Source organism: Catharus ustulatus, chromosome 30 (genome assembly GCF_009819885.2).
Source record: "Catharus ustulatus isolate bCatUst1 chromosome 30, bCatUst1.pri.v2, whole genome shotgun sequence".
Taxonomy (NCBI): Eukaryota; Metazoa; Chordata; class Aves; order Passeriformes; family Turdidae; genus Catharus; species Catharus ustulatus.
In genome coordinates this window covers 2740354-2760946 of record NC_046250.1, presented here as the reverse complement: position 1 = coordinate 2760946, position 20593 = coordinate 2740354, and the positions used below count along the sequence as shown (strand labels likewise).

At 45.9% G+C, this 20593-nt stretch overlaps 1 protein-coding gene across 1 annotated transcript in view; it reads left to right on the top strand.

Moving 5' to 3' along the window:
• Positions 1-20593, top strand: part of ARHGEF11 (Rho guanine nucleotide exchange factor 11) — a 74041-nt gene that overhangs the window by 48527 nt on the left and 4921 nt on the right. Inside the window, exons 27-39 of the mRNA XM_033082860.2 lie at positions 1610-1756; positions 3150-3232; positions 4757-4882; positions 6351-6468; positions 7889-8067; positions 8517-8592; positions 9292-9459; positions 11679-11766; positions 12603-12704; positions 15709-15779; positions 15866-16048; positions 16897-18150; positions 20047-20139. Of these exons, the coding sequence (XP_032938751.1) occupies positions 1610-1756; positions 3150-3232; positions 4757-4882; positions 6351-6468; positions 7889-8067; positions 8517-8592; positions 9292-9459; positions 11679-11766; positions 12603-12704; positions 15709-15779; positions 15866-16048; positions 16897-18150; positions 20047-20139 (2688 nt within the window). The remainder of the gene's footprint in view (positions 1-1609; positions 1757-3149; positions 3233-4756; positions 4883-6350; positions 6469-7888; positions 8068-8516; positions 8593-9291; positions 9460-11678; positions 11767-12602; positions 12705-15708; positions 15780-15865; positions 16049-16896; positions 18151-20046; positions 20140-20593) is intronic.

Here is a 20593-nt window from a genome sequence, read left to right as displayed (position 1 = left end):
TTTGGGGGAAATTTGGAGGGAAAATGGGGAAAAATTGAGATTTTGGGGGGAAAATGGGGTAAATCTGGGGGTTTTGGGGGTCATCAGTGGTGAGGAAATGGGAATTTGGGGGATTTTGGGGAAAATCTGGGGATTTTGGGGTCTTTGGGAGTCATCAACAGTGAGGAAATATGGGATTTTGGGGGGAAAAATGGGGAAATTTTGGGGTTTTGGGGGGAAAATTTGGGGATTTTGGGGGTCATCAATGGTGAGGAAATGGGGGATTTGGGGGTAAGAATGGGGATGTTGTGCACCCTGCGTGTCCTGTCCCTGTGTCCCCAATGTCCCATTGATGTCCCCATTGATGTCCCCAATGTTCCATTGCGATCCCCAATGTCCCCAGAGCTATTTTTCACCCAGCTGTCCCTGTGTCCCCAATGTCCCCCTGATGTCCCCAATGGCCCTGTGTCCCCAATGTCCCCAAGGTCCCCAATGTCCCTGTGTCCCCCAGAGCTGTTTGTCACCGAGCTGTCCCTGTGTCCCCAATGTCCCCAATGTCCCCAGAGCTGTTTGTCACCGAGCTGTCCCTGTGTCCCCAATGTCCCATTGATGTCCCCAATGTCCCATTGATGTCCCCAATGTCCCTGTGCCCCCCAGAGCTGTTTGTCACCGAGCTGTCCCACGTGCGCACGCTGCGTGTCCTGTCCCTGTGTCCCCAATGTCCCATTGCTGTCCCCAATGTCCCCAGAGCTGTTTGTCACCGAGCTGTCCCTGTGTCCCCAATGTCCCCAATGTCCCTGTGTCCCTCCAGAGCTGTTTGTCACCGAGCTGTCCCACGTGCGCACGCTGCGTGTCCTGGACCTGTGTCCCCAATGTCCCATTGATGTCCCCAATGTCCCCAATGTCCCATTGATGTCCCCAATGTCCCCAATGTCCCCAGAGCTGTTTGTCACCGAGCTGTCCCACGTGCGCACGCTGCGTGTCCTGTCCCTGTGTCCCCAATGTCCCCAATGTCCCATTGATGTCCCCAATGTCCCATTGCTGTCCCCAGAGCTGTTTGTCACCGAGCTGTCCCACGTGCGCACACTGCGTGTCCTGTCCCTGTGTCCCCAGTGTCCCATTGATGTCCCCAATGTCCCCAATGTCCCTGTGTCCCCCCAGAGCTGTTTGTCACCGAGCTGTCCCTGTGTCCCCAATGTCCCATTGATGTCCCCAATGTCCCATTGATGTCCCCAGAGCTGTTTGTCACCGAGCTGTCCCTGTGTCCCCAATGTCCCATTGATGTCCCCTGTGTCCCCAATGTCCCCAGAGCTGTTTGTCACCGAGCTGTCCCACGTGCGCACGCTGCGTGTCCTGGACCTGTGTCCCCAATGTCCCCAATGTCCCATTGGTGTCCCATTGATGTCCCCACTGTCCCCAGAGCTGTTTGTCACCAAGCTGTCCCTGTGTCCCCAATGTCCCCAATGTCCCATTGATGTCCCCAATGTCCCATTGATGTCCCTGTGTCCCCAATGTCCCCAGAGCTGTTTGTCACCGAGCTGTCCCACGTGCGCACGCTGCGTGTCCTGGACCTGTGTCCCCAATGTCCCATTGATGTCCCCTGATGTCCCTGTGTCCCCACTGTCCCCAGAGCTGTTTGTCACCGAGCTGTCCCACGTGCGCACGCTGCGTGTCCTGGACCTGCTCTTTTTCCAGCGCCTGCGCCGGGAGCAGCTGCTGAGCCGGGAGGAGCTGGGGCTGCTCTTCCCCAACCTGCCCGAGCTCATCGACGTCCACAGTGAGTCCAGAATCCCAAATCCTAAATCCTGAAACCCCAAAATCCCCAAATCCCAAATCCTAAATCCTGAAATCCCAATGGGAATCCAGTTCCCCACTGGGGCTGCTCTTCCCCAACCTGCCCGAGCTCATCGACGTCCACAGTGAGTCCAGAATCCCAAATCCTAAATCCTGAAATCCCAAAAATCCCCAAATCCTGAAACCCCAAATCCTAAATCCTGAAACCCCAAAATCCCCAAATCCTAAATCCTGAAATCCCAAAATCCCAAATCCTGAAATCCCAATGGGAATCCAAATCCCCCCTGGGGCTGCTCTTCCCCAACCTGCCCCAGCTCATCAAGGTCCACAGTGAGCACAGAGCCCAAAATCCCAAATTCTAAATCCTGAAATCCCAAAATCCCAAATTCCCAAACCCCCAAATCCCCAAACCCTGAAATTCCAAAAATCCCAAATTCCCAAATCCTGAAATCTTGAAAATCCCAAAATTTCCAAAATCCCCAAATCCCAAAAATCCCCAAATCCCCTAATTCTCAAAATCCTGCAATTCCCAAATCCCCAAATACCTAAATTTCTGAAATTCCTAAATCCCAAAATTCCAAATGCCCAAATCCTGAAATCCCCAAATCCCAAAATTTTTAAATCCCAAAATTCCCCAAATCCTGAAATCCCTAAATCCCCAAATCCCCAAAATCCCAAATGCCCAAATTCCTGAAATTCCTAAATCTCAAAATTCCTAAATTCCCAAATCCCCAATGCCCAAATGCCCAAATCCTGAAATCCCTAAATCCCAAAATTTCCAAAATCCCAAGATTTCCAAAATCTTGACATCTATAAATCCCAAAATCCCAAAATCCTGAAATCCCACATTCTGCAATTCCCAAATCCTGAAATCCCTAAATTCCGAAATCCCCAAATCCTCCAAATCCCAGAATTCCCAAATCCCTAAATCCTGAAATCCCTAAATCCCAAAATTCCCAAATCTTGAAATCCCTAAATCCCAAAATTCCCAAATCCTGAAATCCCTAAATCCCAAAATTCCCAAATCCCTAAATCCTGAAATTCCCAAATCCAAAAATTCCCAAATCCTGAAATCCCTAAATCCCAAAATTCCCACATCCTGAAATCCTGAAATTCCCAAATCCCACATCCTCAAATCCTGAAAATCCCCAAATCCTGAAATCCCTAAATCTCAAAATTCCCAAATCCTGAAATCCTGAAATTCCCAAATCCCAAAATCCCAAAATTCCCAAATCCTGAAATCCCTAAATCCCGAAATTCCTAAATCCCCTCAATCCCACAACCCCAAATCCCAGATTTTTCCCCTCTCTCACCTCTCTTTTCCCTTTTTTTCCTTTTTTCCCTTTTTCCCCTCTCCCTCCTCCCCAATTTCCCAGGTTCCCTCCTGGAATCCATGCGGAGGCTGCGGGAGGAGGACGGGGCCCTGATCCGCCAGATCGGCGACCTCATGCTGGCCAGGGTGAGAAAACCCAAAATTTGGGATTTGGGAATTCTGGGAATCCCCTAATCCCATTTTTTCCCATTTTTTTTTCAATTTTTTCCCATTTTTTTCCCATATTTTTTCCGCGTTTTTCGCGGTTTGATGGCGCCGCCGATCAGGAATTCTGGAAATTCTGGGAATGCCAAGAATTAAATCCTGGAAATTCTGGGAATTCTGGGAATCCCCTAATCCCATTTTTTCCCCATTTTTTCCCATTTTTTTCCCATTTTTTCCCCATTTTTCCCATTTTTTCCCCATTTTTTCCCCCATTTTTCGCGGTTTGATGGCGCCGCCGATCAGGAATTCTGGAAATTTTGGGAATGCCAGGAATTAAATCCTGGGAATTATGGGAATTCTGGGAATCCCCTAATCCCATTTTTTCCCCTTTTTTTTCCAAATTTTTCCCATTTTTTCCCCATTTTTTCCCTTTTTTTCCCCATTTTTTCCCTTTTTTTTCCCCATTTTTCGCGGTTTGATGGTGCCACTGATCAGGAATTCTGGAAATTTTGGGAATGCCAGGAATTAAATCCTGGGAATTTTAGGAATTCTGGGAATCCCCTAATCCCATTTTTTTCCCTTTTTTTTCCAAATTTTTCCCATTTTTTCCCATTTTTTCCCATTTTTTTCCCGTTTTTTGCGGTTTGATGGCGCCACCGATCAGGAATTCTGGAAATTCTGGGAATGCCAGGAATTAAATCTTGGGAATTCTGGGAATCCCAGGAATGCCCTAATCCCATTTTTCCTGGAATTTTGGGAATTCTGAGCGTGCCCAGTCCCATTTTTTCCCATTTTTTTCCCATTTTTCCCCAGTTTGATGGCCCTGCCAAGCAGGAATTCTGGAAATTCTGGAAATCCCATGAATTAAATCCTGGTAATTTTGAGAATCCCAGAAATATCCTAATCCAAATTTTTCCCAGGAATTCTGTGAATTTTGGGAATTTCTGGGCATGTCCAATCCCATTTTTCCCATTTTTTTCCGATTTTTTTCCCATTTTTCCCATTTTTTCCATTTTTTCCCATTTTTTCCCCAGTTTGATGGTCCTGCCAAATTCTGGGAATGCCAGGAATTAAATCCTGGGAATTTTGGGAATTCTGGGAATCCCCTAATCCCATTTCTCCCCATTTTTTTTCCCATTTTTTCCCACTTTTTTCCCATTTTTTCAGATTTTTTTCCCATTTTTTTCCCGTTTTTCGCGGTTTGATGGCGCCGCCAATCAGGAATTCTGGAAATTTTTGGAATGCCAGGAATTAAATCTTGGGAATTATGGGAATCCCAGGAATGCCCCAATCCCATTTTTCCCAGGAATTTTGGGAATTCTGTACAAACCCTAACCCCATTTTCCCCATTTTTTTTTCCCATTTTTTCCCATTTTTTTTCCCATTTTTTCCCCATTTTTCCCATTTTTTCCCAGTTTGATGGCCCTGCCAAGCAGGAATTCTGGGAATTTTGGGAATTCTGGGATTCCTGACCATGCCCTTACCCCATTTTCCCATTTTTCCCAGTTTGATGGCCCTGCCAAGCAGGAATTCCAGGCTGTGGCTGCCAGGTTTTGCTCGGGACAGTCGCTGGCCCTGGAGCTGATCCGCACCAAGCAGCGCAAGGAGAGTCGGTTCCAGCTCTTCATGCAGGTTTGGCTCTCCTGGATTGCTGGTTTTTGGGATTTCAGGATTGCAGGAACACAGTGAATTCAGAAATTATGGAATTTCAGGAATCAGTGAGCTCAGAAATTTGGGATTTCAGGATTTCAGGAACACAGTGGACTCAGAAATTTGGGATTTCAGGATTTCAGGAACACAGTGAACTCAGAAATTTGGGATTTCAGGATTTCAGGAATCCAGTGAGATGAGGAATTTTGGAATTCCAGATTTTTTGTACCCCTGGAGTGAGGAATTCCGGGATTTCAGGAACCCAGTGAGCTCAGAGATTTTGTAATTCCAGATTTTTGGCACCCCTGGGGTCAGGAATTGCAGAATTCCAGGTTTTCTGCCACTCCTGGAATGAGGAGTTCTAGGATTTCAGGTACCAGTGAGCTCAGAGATTTTTGAATTTCAGATTTTTTCCACTCCTGGGATTTTGGAATTCCAGGATTTCAGGAACCAGTGAGCTCAGGAATTTTGGAATTCCAGATTTTTGCCACCCCTGGGATGAGGAATTCCAGGATTTGAGGAGCCAATGAGCTCAGGGATTGTGGAATTCCAGGTTTTTGCCACCCCTGGTGTGAGGAATTGCAGGATTTCAGGATTTCAGGAGCCCAGTGAGCTCAGGGATTTTGGAATTCCAAATTTCTGGCACTCCTGGGGTGCAGAATTCCAGGATTTCAGGAACCAGTGAGCTCAGGAATTTTGGAATTCCAGATTCCAGGATTTCAGGAACCAGTGAGCTCAGGGATTGATTTTGAAATTCCAGGATTTCAGGAACCAGTGAGCTCAGGGATTTTGGAATTCCAGATTCCAGGATTTAAGGAATCAGTGAGCTCAGAGATTTGAGAATTCCAGATTTTTTCCACCCATGGGATTTTGGAATTGCAGAATTTCAGGAACCAGTGAGCTCAGAGATTTTGGAATTCCAAATTTCTGGCACCCCTGGGATTTTGGAATTCCAGGATTTCAGGATTTCAGGAATCAGCAAGTTCATGGATTTTGGAATTCCAGGATATCAGGAATTAGTGAACTCAGGAATTTTGGAATTCCAGATTTTTGGTACCCCTGGGGTGAGGAATTCCAGGATTTCAGGAACCAGTGAGCTCAGAGATTTTGGAATTCCAGGATTTCAGGATTTCAGGAACCAGTGAGCTCAGGAATTTTGGAATTCCAGGATTTCAGGAATCAGTGAGCTCAGGAATTTTGGAATTCCAGGATATCAGGAATTAGTGAACTCAAGAATTTTGGAATTCCAAATTTCTTCCACCCCTGAGGTGCAGAATTCCAGGATTTCTCACCCAGAAATTCAGGAATTCCTTCATTTCTGCCACCCTTGTCACCAGGAATTTTGGGATTTCACCCACCAACCAGCCCAGAAATTTGGGAATCCCTGCACTTGTGGCAGGAATTTTGGAATTTCAGAATTTTGGGATTTCAGGGCTGTGTCCCCTTGCAGGAGGCCGAGAGCAACCCCCAGTGCCGGCGGCTGCAGCTCAAGGATCTGATCGTGTCCGAGATGCAGCGGCTCACCAAGTACCCCCTGCTGCTGGACAACATCATCAAGTGCACCCAGGGTAGGAAATCCCAAAACATTCCCTCACTTCCTGGAAATCCCACTTTTTTTTCCCTTTTTTTCCCTTTTTTTTGCTGCTTATTCCCTGGTTTTTGTTGGATTTTCCGCGTTTTTCGCGGCATTTTCTGCATTTTTCGCGGCATTTTTCACTGGATTTTCCTCCATTTCTCTTTGGATTTTTCCTTGGATCTTTCATTGGATTTTCCACTGGATTTGATTCCGTTTCTCCCTGGATTTTTCCCTGGATTTTTCCCTGATTTTTCTTGGATTTTTCCCCATTTCTCCCTGGATTTTTCTTGGATTTTTCCCCATTTCTCCCTGGATTTTTCTTGGATTTTTCTTGGATTTTTCCCTGGATTTTTCCCTGGATTTCTCCCCATTTCTCCTTGGATTTTTCCTTAGATTTTTCTCTGGATTTTTCCTTGGATTTTCTCCATTTCCCCCTGGATTTTCCCCTGGATTTACCCCATTTCTCACTGGAATTTCTCCTGGATTTCTCCCATTTCTCCTTGGATTTTTCCCTGGATTTTCCCCAGTTTTGCTTGGATTTCTCTCTGGATTTTCCCCTGGATTTTCCCCATTTTCCCCTGGATTTTTTCCTTGGATTATCTCCTTTTCTCCCTGGATTTTTCCTTGGATTTTTCCCAGTTTCCGCTCGGATTTCTCTCTGGATTTTCCCCTGGATTTTTTGCTGGATATCCCCATGGATCATTCCCATTTTTCCCATGGATTATTCCCATTTTTCCCATGGATTATTCCCATTTTTCCATCCCCAGGTGGCTCAGAGGAGCAGCAGAAGCTGTGTGTGTGAACAACGCCGTGTCCCATTCCCCATTTCCCATGGATTATTCCCGTGGTTTATTCCCATTTTCCCGTGGTTTATTTCCATTATCCCGTGGTTTATTTCCATTTTCCCGTTTTTTTTTTTCCATTTTCCCATGGATTATTCCCATTTTCCTGTGGTTTATCCCCATTTTCCCATGGTTTATTCCCGTTTTTCTATCCCCAGGTGGCTCAGAGGAGCAGGAGAAGCTGTGTTTGTGAATGACGCCGTGTCCCATTCCCCATTTCCCATTAATTATTCCCGTGGTTTATTCCCATTTTCCTGTGGTTTATTCTCATTTTCCTGTGGATTATTCCCATTTTCCCGTGGTTTATTCCCATTTTCCCGTGGTTTATTCCCATTTTCCCATGGTTTATTCCCATTTTCCCGTGGTTTATTTCCATTTTCCCGTGGATTATTCCCATTTTCCCATGGTTTATTCCCATTTTCCCGTGGTTTATTCCCATTTTCCCGTGGTTTATTCCCATTTTCCCATGGTTTATTTCCATTTTCCCGTGGTTTATTCCCATTTTCCCGTGGTTTATTCCCATTTCCCATAGATAATTCCCATTTTTCCCTGGATTTTTCCTTTTCCCAGGAGGCTCAGAGGAGCAGCAGAAGCTGTGCCGTGCCCGGGAGCAGTGCAGGGACATTCTGCGTTTCGTGAACGACGCCGTGCGCGGCGCCGAGAACCGGCAGCGGCTCCAGGAGCACCAGCGGCGCCTGGACACGGCGGCCCTGGAGAGAACCAGCAACCCCCTGGCTGCAGAATTCCGGGTATTCCCACATTTCCTGGGGAAATTATCAGGGCTGGGAGTTGGTTTTCCATGAGAATCACTTTTTTTTCTGGAAAAAAAAATGTTTTTTCTGTGGAGAATCAACAATTTTTGATGAAAAAATAACATTTTTCCATGGAAATCTTGAATTTTTCTCCCCGTTTTTCCATGGAAATCTCAAATTTTTCCCCCCATTTTTCCCAAGGGAATCCCAAATTTTTTCCTGGAAATCTCTTTTTTCCCTGGGAAATCCCACTTATTAACTCAGTTTTTCCATGGGAATTTTGGGGTGTTTTCTATGGATTTTTGGGGTGGATTTTTGGGATTTTTGGGGTGGATTTTTGGGATTTTTGGGGTGATTCCCATGGATTTTTGGGGTGGATTTTTGGGATTTTTGGGGTGATTCCCATGGATTTTTGGGGTGGATTTTTGGGATTTTTGGTCCCGCAGAACCTGGACCTGACCTCGCACCGGATGATCCACGAGGGGCCCCTGACCTGGAGAGTGGGGAAGGACAAGAGCGTGGGTACGGACTGGGAGCACTGGGAGGGGCTGGGATGGGACTGGGAGGGACTGGGAGCCCTCCCTGCCTTCCCTTCCCAAAATCCCCAAAAATTCCCCCAGAATTCTCCAAAAATCCCCCCCAAAATTTCTCCCAAATCCTTAAAAAAATCCCAAAAAATAAAAAAAATCCCAAAAAAATATCTCCAAAAAAATCCAAAAAAACCCCACAAAAATCCCCAAAAAATTCCAAAAAATCTACAAAAATTCCCAAAGAAACCCCACAAAAATCCCCCAAAAATTCAAAAAAAATCTACAAAAAATCCCCAAAACCCCTCAAAAATCCCCAAAAAAATCCCAAAAAATCTCAAAAAACCCCCACAAAAATAAGAAAAAATTCCCAAAAAATGTCCAAAAATTCCCCAAAACCCCCCACAAAAATAAAAAAAATCCCAAAAAAATCTCAAAAAATCCCAAAAAAACCTCAAAAAAATCCCCAAAAATTAAAAAAAAAATCCCAAAAAGTCCCAAAAAAACTCCAAAAAATTTCCAAAAAAACTCACAAAAATACCCAAAAAAATCTCAAAAAAAATCCCCAAAAAACCCACAAAAATCCCCAAAAAATCCCCAAAAAATCCCAAAAAAATCCCAAAAAAATCCAAAAAAATCTCCAAAAAAATCCCAAAAAATTCCCAAAAAAATCCCAGAAAAATTACATTCCCAGAGCTGCACGTGCTGCTGCTGGAGGAGCTGCTGGTGCTGCTGCAGCGCCAGGACGAGCGCCTGGTGCTCAAATGTCACAGCAAGGGAGGCCTGGGGGCCTCGGACACCAAGCAGAGCTTCAGCCCCGTGCTCAAACTGAGCTCGCTGCTCGTGCGCTCCGTGGCCACAGGTGGGAAATCCCAAAATTTTGGAATTTTCTGAGGGAAAAGTGGGAGTTTTTGTGGGAAAAATGGGGGTTTATGTTAAAAAAATGAAGGTTTTGTGGGGAAAAAATGAGATTTTGTGAGGGGAAAATGGCGGGAAAATGGAGGTTCAGCTCGGCTCGCTGCTCCTGCGCTCCGTGGCCACAGGTAGGAAATCTGGGAGTTTTCTGAGGGAAAAGTGGGTTTTTTTGTGGGAAAAATGGGGGTTTATGTTAAAAAAATTGAGTTTTTGTGGGGAAAAACTGAGGTTTGGGGGAAAAAAGGAGGTTCAGGCCCATTCCTTGAGCTCAACTCACTGGTCGTGCGCTCCGTGGCCACAGGTGGGAAATTTTGGTAATTCCAGGAATTTTCTGAGGGAAAAGTGGGTTTTTTTGTGGGAAAAATGGGGGTTTATGGTAAAAAAAGGGAGGTTTTGTGGGGAAAATGAGGGTTTATGTTAAAAAAATTGAGTTTTTGTGGGGAAAAAATGAGATGTTGTGAGGGGAAAATGGCGGGAAAAATGGAGATTCAGCTCGGCTCGCTGCTTGTGGCCACAGGTGGGAAATCCGGAAATTTGGGGATTTTCTGAGGGAAAAGTTTGGTTTTTTGTGGGAAAAATGGGGGTTTATGTTAAAAAAATGAAGGTTTTGTGCGGAAAAACTGAGCTTTTGTGAGGGGAAAATGGAGGGAAAATGGAGGTTCGGCCCCGTGCTCAAACTGAGCTCGCTGCTCGTGCGCTCTGTGGCCACAGGTGGGAAATCCCAAAATTTTGGAATTTTCTGAGGGAAAAGTGGGAGTTTTTGTGGGAAAAATGGGGGTTTATGTTAAAAAAATTGAGTTTTTGTGGGGAAAAAATGAGATTTTGTGAGGGGAAAATGGCGGGAAAATGGAGGTTCGGCCCCGTGCTCAAACTGGGCTCGCTGCTCGTGCGCTCCGTGGCCACAGGTGGGAAATCCGGAAATTTGGGGATTTTCTGAGGGAAAAGTGGGAGTTTTTGTGGGAAAAATGGGGGTTTATGTTAAAAAAATTGAGTTTTTGTGGGGAAAAAATGAGATTTTGTGAGGGGAAAATGGAGGGAAAATGGAGGTTCGGCTCGGCTCACTGCTCGTGCGCTCCGTGGCCACAGGTGGGAAATCCCAAAATTTTGGGAATTTTCTGAGGGAAAACTGGGAGTTTTTGTGGGAAAAATGAGGTTTTATGTTAAAAAAATGAAGGTTTTGTGGGGAAAATGGGGGTTTATGTTAAAAAAATGAAGGTTTTGAGGGGAAAAAATGAGGTTTTGGTGGGGAAAATGGAGGTTCAGGCCCATTCCTCGAGCTCCGCTCACTGGTCGTGCGCTCCGTGGCCACAGGTGGGAAATCCGGGAGTTTTGGTGATTTTCTGAGGGAAAAGTTTGGTTTTTTGTGGGAAAAATGGGGGTTTATGTTAAAAAAATGAAGGTTTTGTGGGGAAAATGGGGGTATATGTTTAAAAAATGGGGCTTTTGTTGGGAAAAAATGAGGTTTTGGTGGGGAAAATGGAGGTTCAGGCCCATTCCTCGAGCTCCGCTCACTGGTCGTGCGCTCCGTGGCCACAGGTGGGAAATCCGGGAGTTTTGGGGATTTTCTGAGGGAAGAGTGGGGTTTTTTGTGGGAAAAATTTGGGTTTATGTTAAAATAATGAAGGATTTGAGGGAAAAATTGGGGTTTTTTGACGGGAAATGGAGGTTCAGCCTCGTGCTCAAACTCAGCTCGCTGCTCGTGCGCTCCGTGGCCACAGGTGGGAAATTTGGAAATTTTGGGAATTTTCTGAGGGAAAAGTGGGGTTTACTTGAGAAAAATTGGGAGTTTACAAGAAAAAATGAGGTTTTTTGTTTAAAAAATAGGTTTTTTTGTTGGGAAAATGGAGGTTCAGCTCGGCTCACTGTGTGTGCGCTCCATGGCCACAAGTGGGGACAGGAAATCCTAGAATTTTAGGAATTCTGGATATCTCTCTGGGATAATGAAGGATTTCTTTGGAATAATGTGAATTTTCAGGAAAATAAATAGTGATTTTCTATGGAAAAATGTTTTTTTGGTGGGGGGAAATGGGGGAGGAAATGGGGTGCTGCTCATCCACTCCGTGGCCACAGGTGGGAACAAGAAAATCCTGGAATTCTGTGGATTTTGGGAATTCTGGGGGTAGGAATTTGTGGAATTTTGGGGCAAACCCCACTGTCCCCCCCCAGACAAGCGAGCCCTGTTCATCATCTGCACCTCGGAGCTGGGACCCCAAATCTACGAGCTGGTGGCGCTGACGTCCTCGGAGAAGAACACGTGAGGGAAATCCCGGGAAAACCCCCTGGGAATTCCATGGGAAGGGCTGGGAAATCCCTGGAGGGACAGAAATCCTTGGGATGAGCCAGGAAATTCACTGGGATGAGCCCAAAAATTCCTTGGGAATGGCTGGAAAATTTCAAGGGAAGGGATGGAAAATTCCATGGGAAGGAGCTCAAAAAATTCTCTTGGAAGGGTTGGGAAATTCCATGGGAAGGGCTGGGAAATTCCATGAGGGGGATAAAAATCCTTGGGATGAGCCCAAAAATTCCCTGGGAAGGGCTGGAAAATTCCATGGGAAGGAGCTCAAAAAATTCTCTTGGAAGGGCTGGGAAATTCTTTGGGAATGGCTGGAAAATTCCATGGGGGGGATAAAAATCCTTGGGATGAGCCTGAAAATTCCCTGGGATGAGCCCAAAAATTCCTTGAGAATGGCTGGAAAATTTCATGGGAAGGGCTGGAAAATTCCATGGGGGGACAAAATCCTTGGGATGAGCCCAAAAATTCCTTAGGATGAACTAGAAAATTCCCTGGAGGGATAAAAATCCTTGTGAGAGCAGGAAAATTCCTTGAGATGAGCCCCAAAAATTCCTTGGGAAGTGCTCAGAAATTCCCTGGAAGGACAAAATCTTTGGGATGATCTGGAAAATTCCCTGGAAGGGGATAAAAATCCTTGGGATGGGCTGGAATTCCTCAGTGGGAGGACAGAAATCTTTGGGACGAGCCCAGAAATTCCCTGGGAAGGGGCTGGAAAATCCCCTGGGAGGCCAAAATTCCTTGAGATGAGCCCAGAAATTTCCATGGGAAGGTCTGGAATTGTGTCTGGAATTGCACAGGTGGATGGAGCTGCTGGAGCAGGCGGTCCAGGGGGCCACCAGGAGCGTCCCCGGGCCACCAAAACGGCGCCAGAGCGAGGCCGGAGGGAGCGCGGGATCAGGGTGGGCAGGGGGTGGGAATGGGAATGGGGATAATGGGAATACTGGGAATACTGGGAATAATGGGAATAATGGGAATAATGGGGATGGTGGGGAAAATGGGAATAATGGGAATGGTGGGAATACTGGGAATAATGGGAATAATGGGGAAAATGGGAATGGTGGGAATGGGAGTGGTGGGAATAATGGGAATAATGTGAATGGGGGTGGGAATAATGGGAAAATGGGAATGGTGGGAATAATGGGAATGGTGGGGAAAATGGGAATAATGGGAATGGGAATAATGGGAATAATGGGAATGGGGGTGGGAATAATGGGAATAATGGGAATGGGGATGGTGGGAATGGGAATAATAGAAAAAATGGGAATGGGAATAATGGGGATGGTGGGGAAAATGGGAATGGTGGGGAAAATGGGAATGGGAAAATGGGAATAATGGGGAAATGGGAATGGGAATAATGGGGATGATGGGAATAATGGGAATAATGGGAATGGGAATAAGGGGAATGGTGGGAATAGGAAAAATGGAAATAATGGGAAAGGTGGGGATGGGAATAATGGGAATAATGGGAATGGGAATAAGGGGAATGGTGGGAATAGGAAAAATGGAAATAATGGGAATGGTGGGAATAATGGGAGTGGTGGGGAAAATGGGAATAATGGGAAAAATGGGAATAGGAATAATGGGAAAATGGGAATAATGGGAATAGGAAAAATGGAACTAGGAATAATGGGAATGGTGGGAATAAAGGAATAATGGGAATGGTAATAATGGGAATGGTGGGAATAATGGGAATGGTGGAGAAAATGGGAATGGTGGGAATAGGAAAAATGGGAATAATGTGAATAATGGGAATGGTGGGAATGGAAATATTGGGAATGGGAATGGTGGGAATGGTGGGAATAATGGGAAAAATGGGAATGGGGATGGTGGGAATGGGAATAATGGAGAAAATGGGAATGGTAGGAATAATGGGAATAGGAAAAATGGAGATAGGGATAATGGGGAAATGGGAAGGGGAATAATGGGGATGATGGGGATGATGGGAATAATGGGAATAATGGGGAAAATGGGAATGGTGGGAATGGGAATAATGGGAATAATGGGAATAATGGGAATGGTGGGGAAAATGGGAATGGGAATGGTGGGAATGGGAATAATAGAAAAAATGGGAATGGGAATAATGGGGATGGTGGGGAAAATGGGAATGGGAATGGGAAAATGGGAATGGGAATAATGGGAATAGTGGGGATGGTGGGAATAATGGGAATGGGGATGGTGGGAATGGGAATAATGGAGAAAATGGGAATGGGAGTGGTGGGAATAATGGGAATGGTGGGAATAGGAAAAATGGGAATAGGAATAATGGGAATAATGGGAATAATGGGAATAATGGGAATAAGGGGAATGGTAGGAATGGGAATAATGGGAATAATGGGAATAAGGGGAATAGGAATAATGGGAATAATGGGAATAAGGGGAATAGGAAAAATGGGAATAATGGGAATAAGGGGAATAGGAAAAATGGGAATGGGAATGGTGGGAATGGGAATAATAGAAAAAATGGGAATGGGAATAATGAGGATGGTGGGGAAAATGGGAATGGGAATGGGAAAATGGGAATGGGAATAATGGGAGTGGGAATGGTGGGAATAGGAAAAATGGGAATAATGGGAATGGGAATAATGGGAAAATGGGAATAATGGGAATGGTGGGAATAATGGGAATGGGGATGGGAATAATGGGAATGGTGGGAATAGGAAAAATGGAAATAGGAATAATGGGAAAAATGGGAATAGTGGGAAAATGGGAATGGGAATTAGGGGAATGGTGGGAATAGGAAAAGTGGAAATAATGGGAAGGGTGGGAATGGGAAAATGGGGATGGGAATAATGGGGAAATGGGATGGGGAATAATGTGGATGGTGGGAATAATGGGAAAAATGGGAATGGGAGTAATGGGAATGGGAATGGTGGGAATAGGAAAAATGGGAATAATGGGAATAAGGGGAATAATGGGGAGATGGGAAGGGGAATAATGGGAATAATAGGAGTAATGGGAATGGTGGGAATGGAAATAGGAATAATGGGAATAGTGGGGATGGTGGGAATAATGGGAATAATGGGAATGGGGATGGTGGGAATGGGAATAATGGGAATAATGGAGAAAATGGGAATGGTGGGAATAATGGGAATGGTGTGAATGGGAATAATGGGAAGAGGAAAAATGGGAATAATGGGGAAATGGGAAGGGGAATAATGGGGATGATGGGAATAATGGAGAAAATGGGAATAGGAGTGGTGGGAATAATGGGAATAGGGATGGAAATAATGGGAAGATGGAAATGGGAATGGGGATAGGAATAATGGGAAAATGGGAATGGGGATGGGAATAATGGGAAAATGGGAATGGGAATAATGGGATGGTGGGAATAGGAAAAATGGGAATAGGAATAATGGGAATAATGGGAAAACAGGAATGGTGGGAATAATGGGAATGGTGGGAATGGTGGGAATGAGGATGGGAATAATGGGAATGGTGGGAATGGGAACAATGGGAACAATGGGAACAGCGGGAATGGGAACAATGGGAATATTGGGAACAATGGGAACAGTGGGAATGGGAACAATCGGAACAATGGGAATGGGAACAGTGGGAATGGGAACAATGGGAACAATGGGAATGGGAACAGTGGGAACAATGGGAATGGGAACAGTGGGAGTGGGAACAATGGGAATGGGAATATTGGGAATGGGAACAGTGGGAACAATGGGAATGGGAACAGTGGGAGTGGGAACAATGGGAATGGGAATATTGGGAATGGGAACAGTGGGAACAATGGGAATGGGAACAATGGGAACAATGGGAATGGGAACAATGGAAATGGGAACAATGGGAACAATGGAATGGGAGCAGTGGGAATGGGAACAATGGGAACAGTGGAATTGGGAACAGTGGGAACAATGGAATGGGAGCAGTGGGAACAACAGGAGCTGCCCGTGCCAGGCTGGTGCTGCCCGACCCCGCCGTGTCCCCGGCCCGAGGATCCGAGGCTGAGCCCGAGGATTGTTCCTCAGGTACGGATCTGTCACCCCTGTCCCCAGTGTCCCCAGTGTCCCCAGTGTCCCTGCAGTGTCCCCATGTCCCCTGTGTGTCCCCACAGCCGGCAGTGACCCCGAGCCCTCGCGCCGGGCCCCTCCCGTGCCGGAGGCGCCGCAGGAGCCGGGGGGGGCCGGGATTGGGGACCCTGAGCCCGAATCCCCGCGGGACCCCGAGCCCAGCCCGGCCCTGGGGGGGCCCAGAGCCCCGGGGGGAGCCGGAGTGGCCGAGGCTGCGCTGGAGGACGGTGAGAGCCTGGGGGGGAACCCCAAATTATTGATTTCCATTCCTTATTCCCTGGGGAAAATCCCAAATTACTGATTGACATCCCTCCATTCCCTGGGGAAACCCCAAATTACTGAGTGAAATCTGTTATTCCTTCAGGAAATCCTAAATTCCTGAGTAACATCCCTTATTCCCTCAGGAAAATCCCAAATTCCCAATTTCCATCCCTTATTACTTCAGGAAAATCCCAAATACCTGAGTAACATTCCTTATTCCTTCAGGAAAACCCCATATTCCTGATTTTCATCCCTTATTCCTTCAGAAAAGCCCCAAATTTCCATCCCTCCATTCCTTTAGGAAACCCCAAATTCCTGATTTCCATCCTCCATTCCCTGGGGAAAATCCCAAATTCCTGATTGTCCTTCCTTATTCCCTCAGGAAATCCCAAATTCCCGATTTCCATCCCTTATTCCCTCAGGAAAATCCTAAATTCCTGATTGTCCTTCCTTATTCCCTCAGGAAAACCCCAAATTCCTGATTTTCATCCTTTATTCCCTCAGGAAAATCCCAAATTCCTGATTTTCATCCTTTTTTCCCTCAGGAAAATCCCAAATTCCTGATTTTATCCCTCCATTCCCTCAGGAAAATCCCAAATTCCTGATTTTATCCCTCCATTCCCTCAGGAAAATCCCAAATTCCTGATTTTATCCCTCCATTCCCTCAGGAAAATCCCAAATTTTCCTCCCTTATTTCATCAGGAGGAAATCCCAAATTCCTGATTTCCATCCCTTTATTCCCTCAGTAAAATCCCAAATCCTGATTATTTTTTTCCCCATCCTGATTATTTTTTTTTCCCCATCCCAATCCCAGTGGAGACCCTGCGGCGCCTGATCGTCCGGAGGCTCCGGCCGGGCCGCGACCCCGACGACGACGACAACGTCACCCTCACACCATCCAACCAGGAATTCCCAAAATCCAGCAGGGAATTCCCAAAATCCAGCAGGGAATTCCCAAAATCCAACCAGGACTTTCCAGTATCCAGCCAGGAATTCCTAAAATCCGGCCGGGAATTCCCAAAATCCAACCAGGACTTTCCGGTGTCCAGTCAAGAATTCCCAAATTCCAGCCAGGAATTCCCAAAATCTGGTCGGGATTTTCCAACATCCAGTTGGGATTCTGTGCTCTCCAGTCAGGATTTTCCAATGTCCAGTCAGGATTTTCCAATGTCCAGCAGGGATTTGGTGATGTCCAGCCAGGAATTCCCAACGTCCAGCCAGGATTTTGCGACGTCCAGCCGGGATTTTCCGATATCCGGTCGGGATTTTCCGACGTCCAGTCAGGATTCAACCACATCCAGTTGGGATTTTCCAATGTCCAACCAAGAATTCCCAATTTCCAACCAAGAATTCCCAATGTCCAGCCAAGAATTCCCAATTTCCAGCCAAGAATTCCCAATGTCCAGCCAAGAATTCCCAATGTCCAGCCAAGAATTCCCAATGTCCGGTCAGGAATTCCCGACGTCCGGCCGCGATTCCGTGACTTCCAGTGAGGATTCGGTGATGTCCGGTCAGGAATTCCCAAAGTCCAGTCAGGATTCAGCTGTGTCCAGCTGGGAATTCCCAATGTCCAGTCGGGATTTTTCAGTGTCCAGTCAGGAATTCCCAATGTCCAGCCAGGATTTGGTGATGTCCAGTCAAGAATTCCCAAAATCCGCTCAAGAATTCCCAAAATCCGCTCAGGAATTCCCAATGTCTGGTCAGGAATTCCCAAAATCCGGTCAAGAATTCCCAAAATCCCATCAGGAATTCCCAAAATCCGGTCAAGAATTCCCAAAATCCGCTCAGGAATTCCCAAAATCTGGTCAGGAATTCCCAATGTCTGGTCAAGAATTCTCAAAATCCCATCAGGAGTTCCCAAAGTTTGGTCAAGAATTCCCAAAATCCGGTCAAGAATTCCCAAAATCCCATCAGGAATTCCCAAAATCCCATCAGGAATTCCCAAAATCCCATCAGGAATTCCCAAAATCCGGTCAAGAATTCCCAAAATCCCATCAGGAATTCCCAAAATCCCATCAGGAAGGGCCGGAGCGGCCGGAGCCCAACGGGATCCAAATCAACCGCAAAGGTAAAGGGGGGATTTGGGATTTGGGGGATTTGGGGATTTTGGGATTTGGGGTGGGAATTGGGATTTTTGGGGTGAGATTTCGGATTTTTGGGGTGGGAATTGGGATTTTTGGGGTGGGATTTGGGGTGGGAATTGGGGATTTTGGGGGTGGGAATTTGGAGGAATTGGGATTTTTGGGGTGGGAATTTGGAGGAATTTGGGGATTTTTGGGATGGGATTTGGGATTTTTGGGGTGGGATTTGGGGTGGGAATTGGGGATTTTGGGGGTGGGAATTTGGAGGAATTGGGATTTTTGGGGTGGGATTTGGGATTTTTGGGATGGGAATTGGGGCAGGAATTGGGATTTTGGGGTGGGAATTGGGAATTTTGGGATGGGAATTGGGGTGGGAATTGGGATTTTTGGGGTGGGAATTGGGATTTTTGGGGTGGGAATTTGGAGGAATTTGGGATTTTGAGGTGGGAATTGGGGCAGGAATTGGGATTTTTGGGGTGGGATTTGGGATTTTGGGGATTTGGGATTTTGAGGATTTGGGATTTTGGGGTGGGAATTGGGAATTTTGGGGTGGGATTTAAGGTAGGAATTGGGGATTTTTGGGATGGGATTTGGGGCAGGAATTGGGATTTTTGGGATGGGATTTTGGGAGGAATTGGGATTTTGGGATGGGATTTGGGATTTTTGGGATGGGATTTGGGGCAGGAATTGGGATTTTTGGGATGGGATTTGGGATTTTGGGATGGGATTTGGGGCAGGATTTGGGATTTTTGGGATGGGATTTGGGATTTTCGGGATGGGAATTTGGGGCAGGAATTGGGATTTTTGGGATGGGAATTGGGGTGGAATTTAGGGGATTTTGGGGTGGGAATTTGGGATGGATTTGAGGTGGGAATTGATGGGAAAATTCCCTGCTGGGATTTGGGGTCTCAGTCCCTGTCCCTGTCCCTGTTTGGGATTTGGGATTTTATTCCCTGCTCCTTTTTGGGATTTGGGATTTGGGATTTTGTTCCCTTTTCCTTTTTGGGATTTGGGATTTTATTCCCATTTCTTTTTTGGGATTTGGGATCTCCTTCCCAGATTTGGGGTCTCCTTCCCTGGGTGCTGATTTGGGGTTTTGGGGTTTGGGGCTGATTTTGGGGTGCTGATTTTTGGGAATTGATTTTGGGAATTCTGATTTTGGGATTCTGATTTTGGGGGTTGATTTTTTTTGGGTGTTGATTTTGGGAATTAATTTTGGGGTTAATTTTGGGATGTTGATTTTTTGGGATGTTGATTTTGGGATTAATTTTGGGGTGTTGATTTTTTGGGGTGCTGATTTTGGGATGTTGATTTTTTGGGATTAATTTTGGGATGTTGATTTTGGGATGTTGATTTTTTGGGGTGCTGATTTTGGGATGTTGATTTTGGGATGTTGATTTTGGGATGTTGATTTTGGGATGTTGATTTTTTGGGGTGCTGATTTTGGGATCCCAGTTTTGCCTGCTGGCTGCTAATTAACTTTGGCCTTCTAATTAATTTGGGGTGCTGATTTTGGGGGTGCTAATTAATTTTGGCTGCTGATTTTGGGGATTTTTGGGGTGCTAATTTGGGGTGCTAATTAATTTTGGGGTGCTAATTAATTTTGGGGTGCTAATTTTGGGTGTTAATTAATTTTGGGTGCTGATTTTGGGGTGTTAATTAATTTTGGGGTGCTGATTTTGGGTGTTAATTAATTTTGGGGCGCTGATTTTGGGGTGCTAATTAATTTCTGGGGTGCTAATTAATTTGGGGTGTTAATTAGGGGATGCTGATGAACTAATGAAATGCTAATTAACTAATTGGGGTGCTAATTGGTGGTGGGGCTGCTCCCCCTCCCCCCCCCCCCCCCCCCCCCCCCCCCCCCTTTTTTTTGGGGGGCCCAGCCCAGGAGGAGGGGCCAGAGGAGGCCACGCCCCCGAGCGGCTGCAGCCAATCAGAGCCCGAGCTGCGGGAAGGAGGCGGAGCCAGCGCCGAGGGTAACGCCCCCTCCCCAAAAAAAAAAAAAAAAATCCCAAAAATTCCTGAAAGGGCCCAAAAAAATCCCAAAAAATGGGGCCAAAAATACCAAAAAGGGCTCCAAAAAATCCAAAAAAATGGGGCCAAAATTAAAGGGTCCCAAAAAATAAAAAAAAATCCAAAAAGGGCCCAAAAATCAAAAAAAATGGGCCCAAAATTAAAGGGTTCCAAAAAACCCAAAATCCCAAAAAGGGGCCCAAAAATCCAAAAAAATGAGCCCCAAAATAAAAGGGTTCCAAAAATCCTAAAAAGGGGTCCCAAAAATCCCAGAAAGGATCCAAAAAATCCCAAAAAATGGGCCCCAAAACATAAAGGGTTCCAAAAATCCCAAAATCCCAAAAAGGGGCCCCAAAAATACCAAAAAATGGGTCCCAAAGTAAAAGGGTTCCAAAAATCCCAAAATCCCAAAAAGGG